Source organism: Pempheris klunzingeri, chromosome 5 (genome assembly GCF_042242105.1).
Source record: "Pempheris klunzingeri isolate RE-2024b chromosome 5, fPemKlu1.hap1, whole genome shotgun sequence".
Classification (NCBI taxonomy): domain Eukaryota; kingdom Metazoa; phylum Chordata; class Actinopteri; order Acropomatiformes; family Pempheridae; genus Pempheris; species Pempheris klunzingeri.
The window spans coordinates 940,834-965,765 of record NC_092016.1 but is presented as its reverse complement, the minus strand read 5'-3'; the positions used below and the strand labels follow the sequence as shown (position 1 = coordinate 965,765).

Genomic DNA, 24,932 nt, shown 5'->3' with positions numbered 1-24,932 from the left:
AGAAAATCCAAATGATGGATGTAAAAGACAAAAAAAATTAAAGATTGACATTGATTTGAAAAATAAGAAATGAACAAGCAGATTAATTTCTTTGTTTTACTTCAGGCTGTATGATTCACTCTGACACAGAACATGAAACTGAGGCGCTGCTCCATGTTTGTAGCTCATTTTAAACTATAAACTATATTAAAAATATACAGCTCTTAGTATCATGAAGTCCCGTCAATGAAACAGACGAACAGAGTTTTGAAATGGGTCAGTGATGTTTGTCAAGCTAAAAGATAATTCTAAAGTGGTGTCCAATTAGCCGGCGCAGCTAAAGCTACAGTCTGTGTTTGGTGTATTGTTGTAAAGTGTAAATAAAGTTTTAGTTTTTATTGTTGTAGTTTTTCTGTGAAACCGCTCAGAGAACTACAACTTCTCCTCTCCAGCGATATACCTCACCTGCTAGCTAGCTAGGTTAGCTAGCTTAGCTAACGAAGCTAGCTTAGCTAGCTTAGCTAGCTAGCGGGTGACTGGTGTGTTTCATCAGAGACTCCTGGTCGTTTTACCGGACGGATTTTGGACAAAACGGCGCCTTAATTAAAAAATAAATCTGTCCGGTCGTCAACGGCGAAGACAAATAAAGTTTTCCTCCCACCTGAATTGTGAACCTGAATCACACAAACATGAAGTTTGTCAGTTTCGAAGATGATTTAGATGATGACGTAGCAGAATTAGCTCGCTAGCTAGCTAGCTAGCAGGAGACCAGAGGACGTAGCTCACATAAAAACTAACTAAAAGCAGTTCAAAGTGTTGTACAGGGACTTTAAACACAATAAAACAAGACAGAAACATTAAAATAAAAGCATGTGGATGAATAGTTAGAGATTAAAGGGAAGATCTGTAGCTCTAAGTCACTTATATATTTAGGATTTTCAAAACAAAGCTTTGGCTCTCTGGGATTGTTTTTTTTTGTTATTAAGACCCGTGAGGACACTGCAGCAGCATCAGTCCAGCCTGCTGAAGATGAATGTGTGAAGTTTTTCTGTCTTATTTTGACAAACATCCTTTGATTGTTTAAGGTGGTAATCGGCTGATTTGGTGATGAGAAAGAATGCATGTTTATGGTTCCTCCACGCCCACTTCTGTGTACAGTCTTTGCTTCATACATCCACTTTAAACAGTCACTGTACATCCACGGTCTCTTTCCTGTCTGCTCGCCTGCACGTGAAGCCGGACCTTTACTTTGAAGGCGGTAACCGGAAGTGAGTGCGGTGCTCTCGTGCAGCTTGTCGGCTGCAGCCTGTTGATCAGCAGCAGTTTGGCTCCGTGAGAGTGAGTCCGATGTTCCCAGGACGAGAGCCGGTGATGAAGAGGAGGAGGAAGAGCTGAGCGGCGCTTCTTCACCTTTTCTGTCCTGGACGCGGTCAGTCGCTGAGCGGGAGGAGAGTCTGCAGGTGAGTCCGGCTCAGCCCGGGAGCCACGAGGCGCACATCCTGCCACACATGATGCCGCAGCACGGTGAGCTGCCGGCGGGTTAGTTTCTCTCGATGCTTCGCTCACCTGAGGGAGCAGAAGGTGAGCAGCACCTGGTCTCTGGTCCTGTGGAAGAAACTTAGAGACTCTGAGAATCAGCCACAAGTCAAGATGAAGACTAGAACAAAGCTGTAAAGGTCCCACTTTGAGACCTGCAGGTAGTTTAGTGCAGGTAGGTTCAAACACCTGTGAGCAGTCTGCTAAAGGGTCTACAGGTGGGCTGGCTCGTGCTAAGGGGTCTACAGGTGGGCTGGCTCGTGCTAAAGGGTCTACCGGTGGACTGGCTCGTGCTAAAGGGTCTACAGGTGGGCTGGCTCGTGCTAAAGGGTCTACAGGTGGGCTGGCTCGTGCTAAAGGGTCTACAGGTGGGCTGGCTCGTGCTAAGGGGTCTACAGGTGGGCTGGCTCGTGCTAAAGGGTCTACAGGTGGGCTGGCTCGTGCTAAAGGGTCTACAGGTGGGCTGGCTCGTGCTAAAGGGTCTACAGGTGGGCTGGCTCGTGCTAAAGGGTCTACAGGTGGGCTGGCTCGTGCTAAAGGGTCTACAGGTGGGCTGGCTCGCGCTAAAGGGTCTACAGGTGGGCTGGCTCGCGCTACAGGGTCTACAGGTGGGCTGGCTCGCGCTACAGGGTCTACAGGTGGGCTGGCTCGCGCTAAAGGGTCTACAGGTGGGCTGGATCGCGCTAAAGGGTCTACAGGTGGGCTGGCTCGTGCTAAAGGGTCTACAGGTGGGCTGGATCGCGCTAAAGGGTCTACAGGTGGAGAGCAAACAGAGCTACAAGTACAGGAGAGTGAAGCTTCTACAGGTAGGTGGGAGTCTGGAAACAGGCCCACAGCTGATTCAGGTCTTGATTGATCTCCAGGTAGGTTAGAGTGCAGACTGACCATCAGGTGCACAGCTGTTGACAGGTAGGTTAGTTTAGTGACAGACAAAGTAGAGCCTCAGGTACGGAGGAGTGCACCTGAGCTTTTTACAGGTAGTTCAGAGTCCAGAAATGGTCTTGAAGGTGGAGACAGACTCTCTGTGTGGTTTAGGTTTTATCTATGAGGAACTGGTAGTTTACGGTCTGCTGACAGACCTTTATATTTAGATCTGTTATATCGCTCTCTGCACACACACCAGACTACATTCACTAAAACAGGGATTTTAGCTCCCAGGACACAGGAGCTGCTGCTCTGCTGCTGCCTCCATCAGTCAGTGTGTCTGGTGTTATTGTGTGACTTTGGTGTTTTAGAGGGTTAGTTTGGATTCAAACACAATACTTGGATTACACACAATAACACAAACAAGCTAAGTGACCAAGGCAGCAGTAGACCAGCGACTCTTGTGGTTTGCAAGCTAAAATTACTTCTTTTCTCAATGGAGTCTGGTTTTCAAACCCAAAATATGTAAACATGGGGCTCAGGTTTAAGAATACCAAAGTTACCCATAGTTACATTCCACCACTAGATCTCCCTTTAAAACGTACTAACTTCTCCCTCCCTGGATCTCTCTCAAACTGAATTAAACTACATGAACAAGAAGCACAGTTTGGACTGTTATCGCCGACGAGACATCAGATTAGTTTCTCATTATCTTGTTACTTGAACTAACAAGCAGCTCACTGTCTGCTGAAATCACAACCCACAGAAGAAGAAGCAGTTTGATCCTTTGTATGTGATCATAAATGTGTTAACCGGTGACAGTCGGCACACTAAAACAGTTTTCATCCACAGTTTCCACAGCTAACGTTCTTTGAGTATCACTGATTAGTGAGTTATGACGATGAGAGTTTGTGTTTTCTGACTCATAAAAATGAACTTTCAGTCCACACCGTCTCTGCCGGCCTGTAATTGCATTAGTCTCCCTGAGTACTTCCTCATGACAGGGGGCTTCTGTTCAGGATTAGCCTGCATGCTACAACTCTCCCACAGTAACACAGAGCCAAGCAGCACAGCACCGCTCCCATCAGGAGGCCTTTGTGCTTCTTCAGTAGACGCTGACCGTTTCACCCTCCGCTCTCTGAACGCTGCTGTTTCTTCTTCTGGTGACGTCATCTCTTGGAGGACCTTCTTCTTCTTCATGTCCCTAAAATGTGTCCAACCTCAGCTAGAAGGTTCCAGAAGTCAGTGTAGCAGAATGAGTGAGAAAAGACTTCAGACATGTTGTTCATCAGAGGAGACTAAAGAAAGACAGAGAACATGTTGATCCAGAACAACAGTGGATCTAAAGATCTGTGAACCTCCAGAGGAGATCTGAACTGTTTCAGGTTCTACTTTCTGAGCGACAGAGATCTGATAGAACAGAAACATTTCAGAGCCTCCATTGGTGTTTCTGCTTATTGTCGGCATCAAACGGGCTGCGTTTCTTCTTCTGCTGCTTTAAACATGGAGCCTTATTCGGCCGCTTGGTGACCAGCTGGCTGATGTGGTTGGTACCAGTGGATACTTCACCATCACTGCTTGTCAACGTAAAACCCAGAGTTTGATCTTTCTGCTGCAGACGATGGATCTTCTGTCTGTCAGGGTTTTTATTGAAGGTCGACTCAAACAGGAAGAAGGAAGAAGAAGGAAGAAGCCAACAACACGTCCCCTGGTGAGGAGCTGCTCTCTCATCTGTTAACGTGAATAAAACTGAGAAGCAGCATCAGGAAGTAGCTTCATACATTTGACCAGACATCCTCGGAAACCTGGGCGTCATCCTGCAGGATCTTTTATAAGTGAACAAGTGAGGATGGGACGGTTCCTTTAGAGTCAGCATCGAGTGCTTAGTGTTTTATTGCAGCCATGAAAATCTTCTGGAGGCATGTTTGTCTTCCTGAGACCTTCAGGAGGAAAACTGCCCCACTGCCCTCCAGAGAGGCACCGGGCAGCGACCTGGAGGCAGATCTGAACCTGGAGAATCTTGTATCGGATATTAACAGATCATCATTATCGGGATCAGATCAGAGCAGAGCTCTTCCTCCACTGGATTCAACAGGAAGACTTCAAATCATTCAAAGGTTTTAGCGGCACGAGGAAACATCGTCAGGTCACTGATCGGGTTTTAAGGCTCCTCGTGGAGGAGGAGGAGGAGGAGGAGGAGGAGGAGGAGGAAGAAGAAGAGGAGCGCCTTGACCTTTTTTGATGACGGTTTTGGCGTGAACCAGATGGGTCGTCATGTTGACGGTCACACACACACACACACACACACACACACACAGTGACGTCTGACGCCCACTTTTGCAGAACAGAAGGTGCCGATGGTCGTTTCTCGTGTGTGTGTGTGTGTGTGTGTGTGTGTGTGTGTGTGTGTGTGTGTGTGTGTGTGTGTGTGTGTGTGTGTGTGTGTGTGTGTGTGTGTGTGTGTGTGTGTGTGTGTGTGTGTGTGTGTTAATGCCAGCAGACCGTGTGAACGCTACATGTGGTGAACTGTGGACACACGGTCTTGTTCCCACACACAACCTGTGTCACACACACCCTCCCACACTCAGCTGTTCACCCCCCCCCTCTCCATCGTGTTTTGTCCTGATTGTTCCTTTAATGTTCTGGACAGCAGAGTATTTTCTTCCTCTTCCTCACCTAATGTACCGTGACGTATCATAGTTTAGTCATACTTCAGCTTTGATGTCATCACTTTCACTTTGCTCCACCTGCACACAGGGTCTGGTCGGGGTCTGTTCGGGGTCTGGTCGGGGTCTGGTCGGGGTCTGTTCGGGGTCTGTTCAGGGTCTGGTCGGGGTCTGTTCAGGGTCTGGTCGGGGTCTGTTCGGGGTCTGTTCAGGGTCTGGTCGGGGTCTGGTCGGGGTCTGTTCGGGGTCTGTTCAGGGTCTGGTCGGGGTCTGTTCAGGGTCTGGTCGGGGTCTGTTCGGGGTCTGTTCGGGGTCTGGTCGGGGTCTGTTCGGGGTCTGTTCAGGGCCTGGTCGGGGTCTGGTCGGGGTCTGTTCAGGGTCTGGTCGGGGTCTGTTCAGGGTCTGTTCGGGGTCTGGTCGGGGTCTGTTCAGGGTCTGGTCGGGGTCTGGTCGGGGTCTGTTCAGGGCCTGGTCGGGGTCTGGTCGGGGTCTGTTCAGGGTCTGGTCGGGGTCTGTTCGGGGTCTGTTCGGGGTCTGGTCGGGGTCTGGTCGGGGTCTGGTCGGGGTCTGTTCAGGGTCTGGTCGGGGTCTGGTCGGGGTCTGTTCAGGGTCTGGTCGGGGTCTGGTCGGGGTCTGTTCAGGGCCTGGTCGGGGTCTGGTCGGGGTCTGTTCGGGGTCTGGTCGGGGTCTGTTCGGGGTCTGGTCGGGGTCTGTTCAGGGTCTGGTCAGGGTCTGTTCAGGGTCTGGTCAGGGTCTGGTCGGGGTCTGTTCGGGGTCTGGTCAGGGTCTGTTCAGGGTCTGTTCAGGGTCTGTTCAGGGTCTGGTCAGGGTCTGGTCGGGGTCTGTTCAGGGTCTGTTCAGGGTCTGGTCAGGGTCTGGTCAGGGTCTGGTCGGGGTCTGTTCGGGGTCTGGTCAGGGTCTGTTCAGGGTCTGTTCAGGGTCTGTTCAGGGTCTGGTCAGGGTCTGGTCGGGGTCTGTTCAGGGTCTGTTCAGGGTCTGGTCAGGGTCTGGTCAGGGTCTGTTCAGGGTCTGTTCAGGGTCTGTTCAGGGTCTGGTCAGGGTCTGGTCGGGGTCTGTTCAGGGTCTGTTCAGGGTCTGGTCGGGGTCTGTTCGGGGTCTGGTCGGGGTCTGTTCGGGGTCTGTTCAGGGTCTGTTCAGGGTCTGGTCGGGGTCTGGTCGGGGTCTGGTCAGGGTCTGGTCGGGGTCTGTTCAGGGTCTGGTCAGGGTCTGGTCAGGGTCTGGTCGGGGTCTGTTCAGGGTCTGGTCGGGGTCTGGTCAGGGTCTGGTCGGGGTCTGGTCGGGGTCTGTTCAGGGTCTGGTCGGGGTCTGGTCGGGGTCCGTTCAGGGTCTGGTCAGGGTCTGGTCAGGGTCTGGTCAGGGTCTCTGATTAGCACGGTCGGCATCACGTGCTGTCGTGACCCACACGTCTCCGTCCGCTACATTTCTGTCTGTAGTTCATTTCACGGCTTCTCTGGTGTGAAGTTCTTGTATCTCCGCCTGAATCTCTGGTTTTGTGTTCAGTTTCCTGTTTGTGCTGTTAGACATCAGACTTATTTGGTGTGTGAGAGGTTCCTGCTGTGTGCAGCAGCCTCAGCGTAGATAAAGAGCTGCAGAGGACATTTTCACTCCCCCCACCATGGAGGGACCCCATCACCCCCTGACAAGAAACACATGTTCAGGTAGCTCACAGCAGCTGATGGACACCAGTTAAAGCCTGAAATCCCATCAGGCTCAGCTGTGGTCCAGTTTTTCTCCTCCATGTTTCTTCATCTGCTGATCTTCATGCTCAGGTTTAAACTGATGTTGGAGCTTCAAGCAGGCTGCGTTTCTTCTTCTGCTGCTTTAAATGTGTCTCTAACGGGATCAAACAGGCCGCGTTTCTTCTTCTGCTGCTTTAAATGTGTTTCTAACGGGATCAAACAGGCCGCGTTTCTTCTTCTGCTGCTTTAAATGTGTTTCTAACAGGATCAAACAGGCCGCGTTTCTTCTTCTGCTGCTTTAAATGTGTTTCTAACAGGATCAAACAGGCCGCGTTTCTTCTTCTGCTGCTTTAAATGTGTTTCTAACGGGATCAAACAGGCCGCGTTTCTTCTTCTGCTGCTTTAAATGTGTCTCTAACAGGATCAAACAGGCCGCGTTTCTTCTTCTGCTGCTTTAAATGTGTTTCTAACAGGATCAAACAGGCCGCGTTTCTTCTTCTGCTGCTTTAAATGTGTTTCTTCTTCGAGAAGTTTGAATCCAAACTTCTCGTCACTGTTTGTTTTTGATCTCTTGTCTGATGCCTTTTTATAAAACGGTCCAACTTGGCCTCAGCTTTCAGCAGAGGAACAGCAGAACAGTTTCTGCTCCTGCAGACGGGATGAGTCGGGTCAGTCCCTCCTCGCCGGCTGCCAGCTGAGAGAGAAATCAGTATTTAGTGACCTCCTCCGGCCTTGGCAGGACGCAGCGCGGTAAACAATGGCGTGCTTGTTTTGACGTCCAGCACGGGGCCTCTCATTGGCTGTGATCAGAGGAGACGGCACAGCGAGGGCACGTGGGAGGCACGCTGGGCCGGGAGATCCCATCAGCCACCTGGGCGTCCTGGACGGGAGCGGCTCTGACGGACGGACCAGAGTCGACCTTTTCTTTGAGATGTTTAATGTCACTCCGGCTGCACCAGGATACTTCAGCATCTTTGACATGATGAGTAGAAGATGTAGGAAGAAAAAGACGTCTGTGAAGATTTAAAAAGATTTAAAAAGATTCATATATAAAGGAAATAAATAGAAAAGACAGAATATGAGTTCTGACAGCAGTGAAAAGTATAAATGCAGTAAACATGTATGGAGACCTGATCAGGTCCAGTTTATTTAATACTTTAATGATTATTGAATAACACCAAAGAGACCATGGTGACTTATTTACCTGAAAACATTTGAACTGAAATAATATTAATAACAATATTAATATAATAATAATATACACTACTCACTAAAGTTAGGGATGTTCAGCTTTCAGGTGAAATATATGGAAAATGTAAAAAGTGAATGCTACAGTGATATTATATCATGAAAGTAGGACATTTAAGTAGAAGCATGCACTGGTGATTTCTTCATCTTAAACAATGTATTGAAAGAAAATCTACCAACAGTGGTAGGTATACCACAACACAACATGTTCAGTGTCTCAATAAATTGGGATGTGGCCAAAGGACGTCCACTCCTCTCCTTTCTGTGACTCTTCCAGTCTCTGTATCACTGTTCCAACCTCCTGATGACACTCTGTGACCCTCTAAGCTCAGTGAACACCTCCGTCTGAGGACTTCCTGTTTGAAGCCTCCAGTGTTGAGGTGCTGCTGATCAACTGTTAGGTGTCGTCTTGGTCTCATGATGTCAGAATGTGAACAGCAGGATGAGGAGGACTGTTTAAATACCAATTCTAACTGAAGCAGGAAATGTATTGGTGGATTCATGGATCAAACCTGTTGTGAATGTTGCTGTGAAGCTTCTTGTTAGAGAACAGCAGCTGGTGCAGAAAGTACTGAGACACTGAACAGTTGGACATGTGCATTCAAAGGTTTAGAGAAGGTCACATTAAGTTCACCTGGAAAGGTTAGAATGCATTTTAGGTTCATCCTGAAACTTCACCTGAAAGCTGAACATCCCTGACTTTTAGTGAGGAGTGTAATAATTTAATCTCAGACTCGGTGTCTCTTTGGTTCAGCTGCTGTTTCGGAGGCCTCTCCTCTTCTTCTCTTCTTCTCTTCTTCTCTTCTTCTTCTTCTCTGCAGCCGTCTGTTTGTCTGTAAACCTTCGCGGCTCCTTTTGATCTATGAGTTTGTGGCTGAACCTTCGGTGAAGGTGTGAAGTTCGTACATGAACCCGTGGGTGGAGACTGATGCTGAGAGTTTTTGTTTCTTTTTCCAGTGCAGATAAAATCCCCTTTCAAAGTAAAAGCTGTTTCCTCCTCCCACGTTTCCTCTTCTTTGATTGGGATTTAACGTCACTGCAAAATGGCAACAAAACAAGAGACCCAAATGTAACTTGTGCAAGAGACGATCTTTCCTTTATTTCCACAACATGTAATTAACGTCGAGTCACTTTCCTGTGATCAAAACCACAACAAGCTACGGAGAGCCGAAGGGATCGCAAAAGGTTACTACTGGAGTCAAAACCATGACGAGAGAGTGCTGAGACTGCTGTTCTATGGAGAGAGAAATCAATTTATATTATAAACTTTAAACAAACAATATAAGTACACTAGAGTAATTCAAAACTTCTATTTCACTTTGGAACAACGTCTGCAGCTGTTGTTATTATATTCTCTCTGTTATGTGATTTATTTACCTTTTCCAAGACCAATTTCATAAGTGAGAATTGATTTAATCTGCATTTATTATATTTATATTTATTTTATTTTAGTAGAAATACCAGTGGTACTCTTATTTTGAAGGATAAAAGTTACACTAGCTGCACTAGCTTTTTATTATTATTGATAATATTTATTATTTATCTTTTCAATATATTAACTTCACCCGTCGGTTTGTAGGCCGTCGATTTAAAGCCTCGAGTTTGGTTTCATGGTCGTCGCCATCTTGGTTTTTGTGGACGTCTGTTCCACAAAGACCTCCTCTGATTGGTCAGTGAGCAGGTAGTCTTCCTCTAAATGGACCATAACGTACCAAGTGAACTGAAGAAGACTGTAAACTAGAGACTGAGACATCTTCTGCTATAAACTGAAACTTGACCCTCTTGGCTTTCCGTAACAAACCACCTTTACTCTGTAATCATGACCGACTATTTTTACCAGACGTTTTATTTGCTGTTTTCTTTTGTCCACAGACACAAAAAAAACCCAGCACATGTAAGAAGGACTGACTGAAAGTTTCCCACACTGACAAAATTACATCTGTGGTTTTAGGGGTGAAAACAGAGGCTGAATGTATTTCAGACGATAATCTGACTCCAGTTCGGAGAAGCTGAATGTGCGTGTGCAGAAACACACGTGATAAGCGTGTGCTGACAGCAGAGCGTGAGCCGTGTCAGGCTGCGGTTTATGGAAGGCGAGGCCGAGCGCTGTAAGCAGGCGGCTGCTCTCGGGTCAGCGGCTCCACAGGAAGCCAAAGTTTCTGTGTTTCTAAATGAATCAGACGCTGCTGAAGCTGCTGTGGCAGGAAGTAAAAGTTACGATGTACATCCTCTGTGTTTTTATAAAATGAGTATTTATTTCTTATGTTTTATTTTAATCTAATTAATCTAGTCTATTAATTTATTTAAATCTATTTTATTATCATCTTGTCATTTTTATTTTGGTTTAAGTTTTTTAATCTGTTTCTTTTTTATTTATTTATTACATTATAAGATAAGATGGACTTTATTGATTATTTACATGTTACAGCAGCAACAAAGGCAAGATGAGCAATAATAGAAAAAATAGTTATTGATTAAACTTATTGTTGCTTTAAATCTTTTTTATTGTATCTCATAGTTTTTTTTTACATCTTAATCTATTTTTTTTCTTTTCAGTTTAGTGTTTATTTATTCAGCTTTATTATTATTGTTGTTGCTTTTAGATTTATTTTATTGAATCTCACTGTTAATTCTGGTTTAGTTTTTAATCTTTTTTTACTTTCTCAGTCTAATTTCTATTTTACTATTACTGTTATAACTTAAATATTTTATTTCCTTTTCAGAATCATGTTTGTTGTCGTTCCTCTCGTCATCGGTCTCAAATAGTTTTAATAGTTTTTACTGTTCACTCCTGTAATCGGTGTGTCGGCCATCTTTGAAGCACTTTGATCTGCATAAACTTGCTTGAATGTGATGTACTGATAAAGTTTGATCAATTTATTGATAGATTTTCTGTCTCTAAGCATCTCTGCTTGTCTTAAATCTGTCTATAAACTGTTGGATGGATGGCCGTACAGTTCTGCACACATTCCTGATCCCCAGAGGATGAATCCTGCTGTTTCCTACAGTGTGTTTTACATTTAGTGTTTTCTGACACGTGATCCTCTGATTACAGACGGAAAGCTTTACGCTGATGATGATGCTTTTTCACCGACCGTTCGTTTTCTCTCTCCCGCAGCAGCCAGGGTGCATGATGGGATCTTTCCGGCGTCCCAGGCCTCGGTTTATGAGTTCTCCGGTTCTGTCGGACCTCGCCCGCTTCCACGCCAGCTCGCCTGCGCTGCAGATCTCCAACGCCAGCGTGTGGAACAGGTCAGCCGGACGCCAACGTTTCTGTTGTTTCCCTTCCTGTTTCTGCTGAAAATAAGCGAACAAACACAAAAACGTCAGTGACTGCAGGTTTAAGATGAGTGTTCAGATCTGAACCTGGATCAGCGCTTGTGGTGTCGGACGTGTGCGATGATTCGGTTCAGAGGTTGAACGTCTGAACTGGACGTCGTCATCGGCTCACAGCAGATGTTATCAGACTCCATAAACCGACAACACAGAGCTCTGATGTTATCTTCACGTGTTTAGGACACAACCTTCACACGATGTACAGTATATATGAAGAGTGTGTGTGTGTGTGTGTGTGTGTTATGGGTCCAAACATCGGCTTACGAAGGAGGAAAAAGTGCTGGTTCATGTTTTCCAGACCTGAACAGCTCCTGTTAAAGGTCAGATCAGTTTTTTCTGTAGGTTTCTGTGTGTGTGAGAGCTTTATGTATTTAGGGGCCGTGTCCAATAAATAAGCCTTTTTTTTTTTTCAATTCAATTCAATTTATTTTGTATAGCCCAATATCACAACAGAGTAGTCTCACAGTGCTTTACAAAGTCCAGTTTCAAGTTTCCAGAGGAAAGTTGTAACGAGACGTCCACAGAGAGCTGGACTCAGTGTTGGAGGCTCCGTTCATGCTTCTGAAAGCTGCTCAGTGGAGCATGAAGACAAAAAGTTTGACTTCTGGTAGAAAAGTACCTGGATGTTCCTCATTGTTGGGCCCAGGGAGCGTGACCAGCTAACTTCCTGTTAGCCTTGTGCTAACTTCCTGTTAGGCCTACACTAACCTGAATGGGGATCAAATGATTTAATCGTTCGGCTCTGCTAGACTTTCCAAATGTTATCGGCCTGAATGGATCAAACTCTGATGGTAAATCGAGTCATTTATCCTCTGATTTACAGACGTCGCTTTCACAATAAGAGTCTGTGGAGAAATCACGTGACAAACTGATACCGACCAATCAGAGGACGCTTCTTTATAGACTGATACCGACCAATCAGAGGACGCTTCTTTATAGACTGATACCGACCAATCAGAGGACGCTTCTTTATACAGACTGATACCGACCAATCAGAGGACGCTTCTTTACACAGACTGATACCGACCAATCAGAGGACGCTTCTTTACAGACTGATACCGACCAATCAGAGGACGCTTCTTTATAGACTGATACCGACCAATCAGAGGACGCTTCTTTACACAGACTGATACCGACCAATCAGAGGACGCTTCTTTATAGACTGATACCGACCAATCAGAGGACGCTTCTTTATAGACTGATACCGACCAATCAGAGGACGCTTCTTTACAGACTGATACCGACCAATCAGAGGACGCTTCTTTACAGACTGATACCGACCAATCAGAGGACGCTTCTTTATACAGACTGATACCGACCAATCAGAGGACGCTTCTTTACAGACTGATACCGACCAATCAGAGGACGCTTCTTCACAGACTGATACCGACCAATCAGAGGACGCTTCTTTACAGACTGATACCGACCAATCAGAGGACGCTTCTTTATACAGACTGATACCGACCAATCAGAGGACGCTTCTTTATACAGACTGATACCGACCAATCAGAGGACGCTTCTTTATAGACTGATACCGACCAATCAGAGGACGCTTCTTCACAGACTGATACCGACCAATCAGAGGACGCTTCTTTACAGACTGATACCGACCAATCAGAGGACGCTTCTTTATACAGACTGATACCGACCAATCAGAGGACGCTTCTTTATACAGACTGATACCGACCAATCAGAGGACGCTTCTTTATAGACTGATACCGACCAATCAGAGGACGCTTCTTTACAGACTGATACCGACCAATCAGAGGACGCTTCTTTATAGACTGATACCGACCAATCAGAGGACGCTTCTTTATACAGACTGATACCGACCAATCAGAGGACGCTTCTTTATAGACTGATACCGACCAATCAGAGGACGCTTCTTCACAGACTGATACCGACCAATCAGAGGACGCTTCTTTATAGACTGATACCGACCAATCAGAGGACGCTTCTTTATAGACTGATACCGACCAATCAGAGGACGCTTCTTTACAGACTGATACGACCAATCAGAGGACGCTTCTTTACACAGACTGATACCGACCAATCAGAGGACGCTTCTTTATACAGACTGATACCGACCAATCAGAGGACGCTTCTTTATACAGACTGATACCGACCAATCAGAGGACGCTTCTTTACACAGACTGATACCGACCAATCAGAGGACGCTTCTTTATACAGAGTAATCTGTACGTTATCCTGCTTATTACACCGTTTTGTAAGAAGAGAAATCAATAATTTGACATAAAATATTGATTTAGAAATGATTTTGCTGCTTCTGCCATCACCATGGCCTGCTATACAGACATAACAGACATAAAACAGTTTTTTCTTCTCACTATGGACTCTGTGCTGGTTGTGGGGGCCGTTACTAAGCTGAGGTTAGCTGGTGTTGCTCACTGGTGGAGCCGTCACATCCAGTCAGGCTGTTTTTTAAGTTATGTTACAGTCACACAGGGGCAAAACAAACCGATTACTACGAGTAAACTGTCACACATGGCACCTTTTTAAGATCCCATCAGAGGGGTTGTACGCCTGCTTCAGTGCCCCCGTCTTGTGACACGAGCGGGGAGAAGTGGCGACCCTCCCGTGTCGGTGTGAAACTCGCAGCTCCTCCGAGAGCTCGGCGTGTTTCCTGCCCGCTCGGAGCCGAGCAGGATGTTGAGGAGGAAGCTGAGGTGGCAGCTGGGCCACGTCCTGTCAACCAGCCGAGTCCCATACGAGGGCCATCGCAGGCCGCGGCGCAGAGAAAACAAGCATCCAAGACAAATCCAGAATGGAAATAGTTAAAAATAGTTCAGACTGAGCTCCACCTCAACCAGCTCCAACTGTAACATCCTGCTTTTCTAGAATGAGGAGCAATAATCAACTGATAGAATAATAGTACAACAGTCACAGTACTTTTACTTTAAAACTACTTTTTCCTCATGATCGTCGCCTTAAGGAACATTTTAAAGAGCAGGACTTTAACTGAAACAGTGTTTTTAGTGTGGTGACACTCTTCTTCTGCATACTGACTAGTTTTACTTAAAGGGTAAGTTCAGTGTTTTTAAGCCTGGCACACACACCAGACTACATTCACTAAAACAGGGATTTTAGAGAACAGGACACAGGACTGTGTGTGACTTTTGTTAGTTCATACCTGAAATGTGTTCATGTCATGGCTGTTAGTCCAGATATGAACTAACCCTTTAAAACACCAAAGTCCCACAATAACATGGACAAACTGACTGGTGGAGGCAGCAGCAGAGCAGCAGCTCCTGTGTCCTGTGAGGTAAAGTTACTGTTTTTATCAATGGAGTCTGGTGGCTTTAAAGAGGGGAATTAAACATAAACTTTTGTTTACCTAGTAGTCATGAAGACCCCATAATATGCACTTTGACAGCCCTGCGGTATCCTGAACCTCTTTAGGGTCACATGACGTCCGTGATGGGATAAAGACTGACCCCTAAACCTCTGACTGTTCCAGCACAGTTTGTCATGTTTACATGTGTCAACTCAAAACCAGATTTAGAAATGCCAGTTTATAGTTTAAATGATACACACCTTACTGACGCCTGTGTTTGTTTGTGTGTCCTCAGCGTCCAATCAGCTGTGATCAAGGTGTTCCAGGGCGGAGCGCTGCAGACCAACGAGCTGTACACGCTTAACGAGAGCATCAGGTGACCAAAACTACTACTACTACTACTACTACTACTACTACTACTACTACTACTACTACTTCTTCTTCAGATACACACACACACAGGACAGACAGACAGACATGAACAGCAGTGGAGCTCATTTTAACTGTTTACTGTTGGACAGTTTGGAGAATCATATTTCATATGCTGATCACATGTTTTGTTTCTGAAGTCATGATCTGTAAAGTAACTAATAACTGTAACTGCTAAATAAATGTAGTGGAGCAAAACTGACAATATTCTTCTCTGAAATGTAGTCGAATAAAAGTATAAAGTGGCGTAAAATGATCAGAAACAGCAGTTTTATCGTTCTCTTCCAAGCCACCAGACTCCATTGACAAAAACAACAATTTTAAATCCCAGTACACAGGAGCTGCTGGTCTGCTGCTGCCTCCATCAGTTAGTTTGTCCATGTTATTGTGGGACTTTGGTGTTTTTAAAAGGTTTGTTCTTATCTGAACTAACAGTTCATATCTGAAATGTGTTCATGCCATGTCTAACTCTTTAAAACACCAAAGTCACACACAGTCCTGTGTCCTGCTCTCTAAAATCCCTGTTTTAGTGAATGTAGTCTGGTGTGTGTGCTGTTTGTGGTTAAACCAAAAGGATCTTCCAGGTCTCTCTCTGTAGGGATCCTTTCAGTGGATCAAACAAGCTCTTTTAGTGGACCTACTGTGATCAGGTGCAGTTGTCCCAAAGGATCACGTTGCAGCCATTGCAGCCCGTTTGGTGGCTGCTGGCTGAGGTGATCTACTGGACCAGTTCCAACACTTTTACTACCTACCAGTCACTCAGACACCAGGATGTGGACACAGAGGACCCTGGGGGAGAAACACCAGACTCTTTATTACTAAATGTGTCTTCATGCAAAAGTTCACATCATGAAAGAAACTCTTATGGCAGCATCAACAGTTTATTTATAAATGTGGTTGTGACCTTATATCCTGATCTCTTTGGTCTTTGCAGGTGGCTCATCAAAACGGAGATGGGCTCATTCATCACCGACTACTTCCAGGTATTTAGACTGTGTTTCCTGTTTTTATGTCATAAACCCCGTCGGTGTGACGGCGTGCTCATCACCAGCAGCTGCATTTGTTTTCAGTAATTACACCCCAGGTTCCCTAAACACCACCCAGTCTACTGACGGTCCAGCTGTCGAAACCAGTCATGTGATCAGCAGCCTGGTCATGTGACTGCCGTCTGTATGTCTGAACGCAGACTGAACGCTGTTTCAGGGTCCAAAAGGAGAAGAACGTCACACACGTTTCGGCCCTCCTGTGTTTCTGCTCCACTGATACCTGAGGGAAACACACACACACACACACACACACACACACACATTCCGGCTGTGTGTGTGTGAAGGCTTCAGTCAGTCTTAACTGATGGCCTCATGTGGAGCTCACTGTCGGCTGCAGACTGTCAAGATGTTTATCTGTCGGTCATGAGAACTTTTTTTTTTTTCTCATTGGTGAAAAAGCATGACGGAAAAAAAGTGGCACAGAAGCTAAACGAGGTAGAGCTGATGTACAGACAGTAACATGAAGCAGTTAGCATGATGTATGTGATGGGAGGATAAAGAGGTATGACGTGTGTCTGACAGAGAAGAAGACATGGTGTTAATGTTGTGTCAAACTCTGCACACACACCAGACTACATTCACAAAAAGAGGGATTTTAACTAGTTGAAAATGTGACTTTAGTGTTTTAAAAAGTTAGTTTGTATCCAAGCTAACCCTTTAAAACATCAGTCACACAATCAGTCACACAATAACCCAAACACACTAACTGATTGAAGCAGCAGTAGACCGACGACTCCTGTGTTCTACGATGCAAAGTTGCTGTTTTTGTCAATGGAGTCTGGTGTCTTTGAAGAAAGTGATATAACAACCATAATAACTAACAACCATATCAATATGCTGAGTGAAAGGTGTACATAGTGTAAATATTGATTATTATTACAATATTTTTCTACTATTGCTTATCTTGTCTCTGCCTTTGTTGCAGCCGTAACATGCGAATTTCCCCCAATGTGGAATCAATAAAGTCCATCTTATCTTATCTTATCTTATCTTATCTGGCGGTTTTTGGTTCAGACAAAAAGATCTCACTCTTTTTTTCCAATTAGTCATTTAAACACTCTCTTCAAAGCCCCCAGACTTCAGCTGCTGGTCCACTGCTGCTTTGATCAGTTAGTCAGGTTGTGTTGTTGGTGTTTTAAAGGGTCAGTTCAGATCAACACAATAGTTGTTACAAAGAATAACACAAACAAAAAGATGGGAACCCTGTTGACTCGTTTTCTCTGCAGTTTTCTGTAGAAGCGAAACCAGCAGCCTGGATGTTGTTATAAAACGAGTTTAAACCACATTACTGGTGTTCTCCTTTCTTGATCACAAAGAGGGAAGTGGTTTCTGAGAACATAGATGCGCTCATGTGTCACACGGGCCACTTTAAAATCTGTAATTGTTGTTGTGATGCTCTGAGGAACAGTGTGGTCCCTCAGCGAGCAGCAGCAGCTCTGGGTCATTAAACTACGCTGATTCCTGCCTCCTCTGTCCTGAAGCTGCTCCTGTGAGCGGCCGTGTGGCTCCTCATCCTTTTTATTACTCGTTCTGGGCGAGATGTGGATCAGCAGATGGTGAGGACGAGGAGCCGGAGGTGGACAGACATCCCCTTCCTGTCCAGAGGAAGTCTTCCTGTCGGACAGCTCAGCGCGTCCTCGCTGCTCTGACCTCCGCCTGCACTTTTAACATCCACACAAATGTGATAAAATGTCACAGTGATGGAGACGCCGGCCTCGGCTTCCCTCAAGGTCCCATGATGCATCTCCTCCTGTTTACTCTAAATGGAGCTGTGACCCTGCAGGTTATCCTTCGACACAGGAAAATCACAAAGTTTACTGCAACTCTCAGCAGGAAAATAGACTTTCTCCTCCTAAAAAAGGCCCATCTGGAAAAAAAGATCAACATCTGTTTAAGCGTACGCTATAATTAGAACATTTTCACTGCTTCACATTATTGCCAGGCAGCCTTTCCTGTTGGAGAACTGAAGCTTCTCATTGCTCTCTGCAAGGCCACCAGACTCCATTGAGAAAAATACTAATTTTACCTCGCAGAACACGGGAGTTGCAGGTCAACTTCTGCTTCAGTTGGTTAGTTTGCTTGTGATATTGTGTGACTGGTGTTTTTAAGTGAGAAGTCTGAATCCAAACTTGTGTGTCTGTTTGTTGATCAAGGCAGCGGTACACCAGCAACTCCTGTGTTCTGCAAGGTAAAATTACTACTTTTGTTAATGGAGTCTGGCAGATTTCAAGAGGGCAAAGAGAGAAAACGGCTTCACTTCTCCATCAGAAACGGCTGAATTAAAGTGCTTTATGACTGACAAACTGTTAATGAGATACTATAATACTAATGCACAGGAGAAATGAAGTCATGAAATGTAATAACACCAATAAAAAATATATTAAAAACTATAAAACCGATAGAAGACGGTGTCAAATAAAACAGAAAAGCAAATGAAACTCCAGCAGTGCAGCAAACAGTGTGTGATTCATGTGTGACAAACTAAATGTAGGTGTGTGTGTGTGTGTTTCAGAACCAGCTGCTGACTCGAGGTCTGTCCAAAGTCCTGGATCAGGTCCTGCTCCACTCTGGTGAGTCTGATTTGTGGTTTCTAAGCTCTAACTAAAGACTCTCGTGTTTGATTTTAAATTATTTACGGCTAAAAACAATAGAGTAACGTAATGTTTTAACTGTGCAAACATGGTTTAGAGGCAAGTGATCACACTTAATCTGTGCTTCATCAAACCTCTTCCACCAGACTCCATTTACAAAAACAGTAATTTAACCTCTCAGAGCTCAGGAGCTCCTGGTCTACTGCTGCCTCGATCGGTTAGATTGTTTGTGTTGTTGTTGTGTGATTTTGGTGTTTTAAAGGCTTAGTTCAGATCCAACACAATATTTGTACCACACAACAACACAAACACACTAAGTGATCGAGGCAGCAGTGGACCGTCAACATGCGTGTTCTGTGAGGTAAAATTACTGTTCTTGTCAATGGAGTCTGGTGGCTTTGAAAAGAGGGATAAAACTGGACCAATTCTAATCCCATCAGTCATTTCCAACCCAGAATATGTAAAAGTAAAGCTCATGTTTGAAAATACCAAAGTGACCCTTTAAGTTTCTCACATCATAACGTTGTGAATTACAGTAGTTGTGTTTTTGATGACTGAGGCCTGATGTTGTTGGGCTCTTTGTTACAAAATGTAATCACAGCACATTTTTACCCATGATCCTTTGCTGTATTGCATAACTAGTTGAAGCTGCAGAGACCTGGGAGTCATTTAGGTTCAGTCTACTGTGATGAGACCTGCGGTGTCGTTAGTTTGTTTAAGTGACACACAGACACCACTCGATGTCTAACGAGCTAATTTTGTCCTGTGCGTGTGTGTAAGGGGTGTTGTGATGCGTTTCCATGGTAACCACCTGTAGTCCCCCCCCCCCCCCCCCCCCCCCCCGCAGGTGACGACCAGCTCGTGGTCCTCGCCAACATGTGGGACAGATTCTTCACAGAGATCCTCCCCACGCTGCAGGCAATCTTCTACCCTGTCCAGGTACACACACACACACACACACACACACACACACACAGAATATTATTTTTACATATTTTAGTGTCTGAATGAGTTATAGGCACAAAAGGTTTTGGATCCAGACTCCATTGACAAAAACAGTCATTTTACCCCACAGAACTTGGGTGTTGCTGGTCTACTGCTGCTTCAATCAGATGGCTTGTTGTGTAACTTTGTTTGTTTGTTTTAAGGCTTTGGATCCAATTTAACTCTTTAAAGCATCAGTGTCACACAGACAAAGTAACCAACAGAGGCAGCAGCTCCTGTGTCCTGTTCTCTAAAATCCCTGTTTTAGTGAATGTAGTCTGGTGTGTGTGCTGTTTGTGGTTAAACCAAAAGGATCTTCCAGGTCTCTCTCTGTAGGGATCCTTTCCATGATGCTGTCACACACTTAGAATAACACTCTGAGCCTGTCAGTGGATCAAACAGACAGAGAGGACCCAGGGGTAGAAACAGTGGAGTTAGAGATGTGTGTTTCCTCCTCACTGTATGATAACATAATAATCATACAGATTCATGGTCTGACTACATGTTTGAATTATTTACACTTTGCTTCTGTTGCCATGGGTCCTGCTGCAGAAATTGATCAGTTTAAATGATTAATGCCTTGTTTCCCATTGTTATATAAGAGTGCACCCAATACTTATTGTAAATGACCTCTAACACAAATGGGTGAGATTAGACTGAAGAGGGCTTCATGATGATTAAAGTCCAGATACTCGCTGATCAAGACCACTTGGCATAATTAACGCATTCATGTGAGTCTTGTTTCCATAGCAATGAGGATAAACAACACTGACAGGCTCAGAGTGTTATTCTAAGTGTGTGACAGCATCATGGAAAGGATCCCTACAGAGAGAGACCTGGAAGATCCTTTTGGTTTAACCACAAACAGCACACACACCAGACTACATTCACTAAAACAGGGATTTTAGAGAACAGGACACAGGAGCTGCTGCTCTGCTGCTGCCTCCATCAGTCAGGTTTTTTTGTTGTTGTGTGTTCCACAAGTATTTTGTTGGATCCAAACTAACCCGTAAAAATACCAAAGTCACACAAGAACTCAAACGAATTAACCAGTGGTTCACCAGCAACTATGTGGAAAATTACTGTTTTGTCAATTGAGTCTGGTGGCTTTGAACCAATTCTTAGATTTTTCCTTGATAATCCTGGTTGCTGTAGCTCTGCCCTTCAGCTCTGGAAAACCAAACATAAAACTCGTCACTACCACAGCCAGAGTACAAGTTGACGTTGCCACTATGATGCCATAGGACCACCATTTAGAAGCCTCCGGTTTAGTATTTTCAGAATCGCCATCTTGATTTTTTGGAGCCAGAAGTGACGCATAAGTTTTTTCACCTGCCTCTGATTGGTTAGGTTTAGACAGGACCCTTCTCTGATTGGTCAATGAGCAGGTAGCCCCGCCCTAAAGCCCCTCCCCCCTTTCCTGGTGTATCTTCCTCTAAATGAACCCTAATTGATTACATGAACGTCCTGCTGTGCTTCATTTATTCAGGGTCAGGAGCTGACGGTGAGGCAGATGGCTCTGCTGGCCTTCAGAGACCTGGTGCTGTTGAAGCTCCGCCTGGAGGAAACTCTGGGAACTGCAGCCTCCGTCCCTCCACCTGTCACACAGATGCTGCTGGTGCTGCAGGTGTATATATACACACACACACACAAACCGTAAAAGATCATTTGTGCACTAAAATACTTTGTACTTTAATAGTAAAAGTCACCCGGTCTTCTGTGTGTGTGTCTCTGAGGGCATCCATGAGTCGGGGGGGCCCAGCCTGGAGTATTACCAGCTGGAGCGTCTGGTTGAGATCGTCGTGTCTCCGTATCTCAGCAACGTTCTGCACAGCAGGAACCAGCTGGTTTTAGGTCAGTCCTGATCAGTGGTGGAGGAAGAGTTCACATCCTGCTACCACACTGTAAAAACACTCTGTTACATATAAAAGTCCTGCATTTGAAATGTTACAACGTCAAGGCAACGACGGGCGAGGGACCAGTCATCATGGCAACGGTCGTGTGACGAGCGACGCACCACTTGTCATCGTGGCAACAGGTCGCTGCCATGACAACGGCGTGCGACGCACCCGTCGTCGTGGCAGCAGATGGTGTGACGTGCAACGCGCCAGCTGTCGTCATGGTAGCGGGTTGTTTGACAAGGTGCCAAGGGCGACGCGGCGCAATGAACCTCGTCCCTGTCGCAAAAACAACACATCTTTCATCGTAGCAACAAAATGATAAAAGTATCGAGTCTTCAGACAAAAAAAAATAAATTGAAGTAAAGAAAAAAACAGTAAAAAACTTTTTTTTGGACAAAGTAAACAAAATGTTTATAAGCAGCTGAATAAGACTGATCTTCATTTGCTCCTCTTTCTCCATTAGCAGAGGCTAACAGATGCTAACAGAGGCTAATAGATGCTAACAGATGCTAGCAGAGGCTAACAGATGCTAACAGATGCTAGCAGAGGCTAATAGAGGCTAACAGATGCTAGCAGATGCTAGCAGATCTCTGCTGTGCTCGGTCACTGAACCATAGAACCTCGACCTCGTTCCATCAGGTCTCACAAACTAACCTCTCTGCGGCCTCACAGCTGTGAACTCTCCAGTGGAAAAGCCTGATCAGATTATGGTCCTGATCCCTGCTGGGACCTCCTGCAGGACGCCGCTCCACCGTTACATAATCCTAACAAACGGCCCCGTCGCCTTGGAGTTAAGACCGTCAAAGACAAAGCAGCACACGCACACATCTTAATTCCTGCGTTAGACAAAACAGTAAAGAGTCAGAGAGCCGGGGGGGGGGGGGCACACTAGAGTACTGTGTACTGTGTACTAGAGTACTGTGGTACTTTGAGTATTTTATCTCAGAGGGGAATGTTGTTCTGTCTGTGCTGTCTGACAGATTGAGCTACGTTTCAGATTACTTTCTTGGGTCCCACATGGCAGCGACAATACGAACATGGTGACCTTGTATCCCATGATGCATTGCTGTGGATATAAAGTAGTAAACATGAGCTCAACCTTTAAGCATCTTGACTGTCTTGATATATAAACATGTTTAAATTCAGTCTTTACTCACAGTTTAATGTCACATTTGTGCTGAAAAGGCATTAAAAGGTTAATTTGGTAGAATATGAGACCTTTAAATCCTCGTGGCCTTAAATGTTCACCGTCTCTGGAAGCTTCTTGATTAAACCACTAGGCTAAAAATCACCCCGGTTTCCTGTTTCCCGCCTCCTCATCCAGAGTCCCGCCATCTGCGGTCGTCTGGCTCGTTGCTAGGCGACCAGTCCCAGCCAGAGATCACCGTCACGCAGCATCACAACTCCTCCGACTCGTCGTCTCTGGCTCCGCTGGTGGAGCAGGAGGGCGAGGCCTACCTGGAGAAGTCCGGCGGCGTGCGGCGCCACACCGTGGCCAACGCGCACTCCGACGTCCAGCTGCTGTCGGGCAGGATGCATGCTGGGACGGAGGACAATGGGGTGGGAGGGGACAAGGGAGATGTGGGGTTTTTGGTGGGGGGCTGTCCGAGGAGTCCCAGGCCGTTCTCCAGCCAACCGGACATGGTGGAGTCTCCGAGGGGAGGAGTCATCTGCTAGCCGGACACACTGGACAGGAAGTAGCGGGACGTCATGGTGAAGGATGAGCCAGAACCTGATGGTGTGATCAACTACAGGATGACGGAGAGATGACAGAACAGGAAGTAAGATACCAGGAGAAAACAGGAAACAATATGAATGTGAAGAAAAGAGCAGGAGAGCAAAGAACATGACAGGAAACAGGAAGTCCTCCCACAGCTCCCAGCAGGAGGAGCAGCTCTGGTCTGTGCTGGGAGACTGTGGACTCTGGACCAGACTCTGGACTCTGGACCAGACTCTGGACTCTGGACTAGATTCTGGACTCTGGACTCTGGACCGGACTCTGTGTCTGCAGGTCTGTGTGAATCCTGCGGTGATGTAAATATGTTCTCTTTTAGGATTGTTAATGAGTAATAAAGATGAATTAAACTAATTGATACACAAACTTTAAATGCTAAACTGTGTTTCTGTGTGTGACCAAAGGCTGAAAGTAGAACCAGGACCTCTGAACAGGAGACTTTAACCATTTAGAGGCACTTCATCATGTTTTCTCCTCCATCCAAGGGGACGCTTATCGTTGTTTTCTCCACTTTAGGGGACAGTTTATCATGTTTTCTGCACTAGAAAGGCCTCCTAGGGGACACTATCATGATGTTTCCACTAGGAGGTCACTGTATGGGACACTATATCACTGTTCTCTCCACTAGAAGGTCATCCCAGAGGACCCTTGATCATATTTTCTCTACTGCCTGTGAAGGAACCCTAGGGGACACTATATCTAGTTTTCTCAAGTCACTAGAAAGGCACTTCATGGGACACTTGGTCATGTATTCTGCACTTTACCGTAGTTCTATTTTCTCCACTAGAATTGCACCCACTGTCATGTTTTTTCCACCAGAAGGGCGCCACATGGGGCAATTAATCATGTTTTCTCCACTGGGTAGGAACCCTGGGAGACTCTTCAGATGTTCTCCATCAGAAGGGCAGCGTTTTCTCCTCTTTTAGAGCAGCTATGAGGGCACTTGATCAGGTTTTCTAGAGGGCACCCTAGGATCCACCATCATATCTCAGGCCCTTTTGCAGCATTAAAAACATCTTATTTTACTTACTTTCTACCAACAGGAAGTGAGATCAGTTGCTGTTTTCTTCATGTCTCATTGACTTCAGTGTAAATTCCAGGATAGATTTATTGTTTTGTTTTGGTCGATGCTTCATGAATGAGAACTGATTTATTTATTCAGATTAATTCAAACATCCTCTCCTCTAATACTAAACTGTGCTGCAGGTTTGGTGTCTTTCCACCATTTAAAGCGTCTGAGTGAATGAACGTTGAGCTGTTCAGTGGACAAACAGAGAAACAGTAACACGCTGACTCCGTCACAGCTTGTTACCTGTGTGGGGATTTACCGGCTGGACCTCTGACCCCGGCCAGGTAGCAGCGCTGGGTTCACTTGAGGTTTCCTAATCCTCACGTCTTAATTCTTCTGCTTCCTTCCTGATCCAGCAGATCCACTCTAAGACCGAATCCTAACACTGTCTGAGCTGCAAAACCAGGAGGACTGGACCCTCTGAATAGTCAGATTAGATCTGTTAAATTATATGAAATGTTAATGAGGTTTGGAACTGAGTAAAGACTGAACATCAGTTTACCTGCTTCAGGTGTATCTGCAGCACAGAAACGTGTGAATGTGATGTGAGATA

The 24,932-nt window shown here is 45.6% G+C and overlaps 1 protein-coding gene across 2 annotated transcripts; it reads left to right on the top strand.

Annotated features, from left to right (window-relative positions):
* Positions 1-1,313: 1,313 nt before the first annotated feature.
* prr5l (proline rich 5 like) lies at positions 1,314-23,683 on the top strand. 2 transcript variants are annotated; one of them, XM_070830966.1, is made up of 9 exons: positions 1,314-1,439; positions 11,112-11,245; positions 14,920-15,000; positions 15,988-16,036; positions 18,612-18,669; positions 19,538-19,629; positions 21,164-21,301; positions 21,411-21,528; positions 22,900-23,683. In XM_070830966.1, the coding sequence occupies exons 2-9, from the start codon at positions 11,124-11,126 to the stop codon at positions 23,250-23,252; spliced, it is 1,011 nt and encodes a 336-aa protein (XP_070687067.1). In that variant the 5' UTR covers positions 1,314-1,439; positions 11,112-11,123; the 3' UTR covers positions 23,253-23,683. The 2 variants fall into 2 exon arrangements, with proteins under 2 accessions (XP_070687067.1, XP_070687068.1); XM_070830967.1 differs by having other exon boundaries at positions 1,332-1,439; positions 11,115-11,245.
* Positions 23,684-24,932: the final 1,249 nt, after the last annotated feature.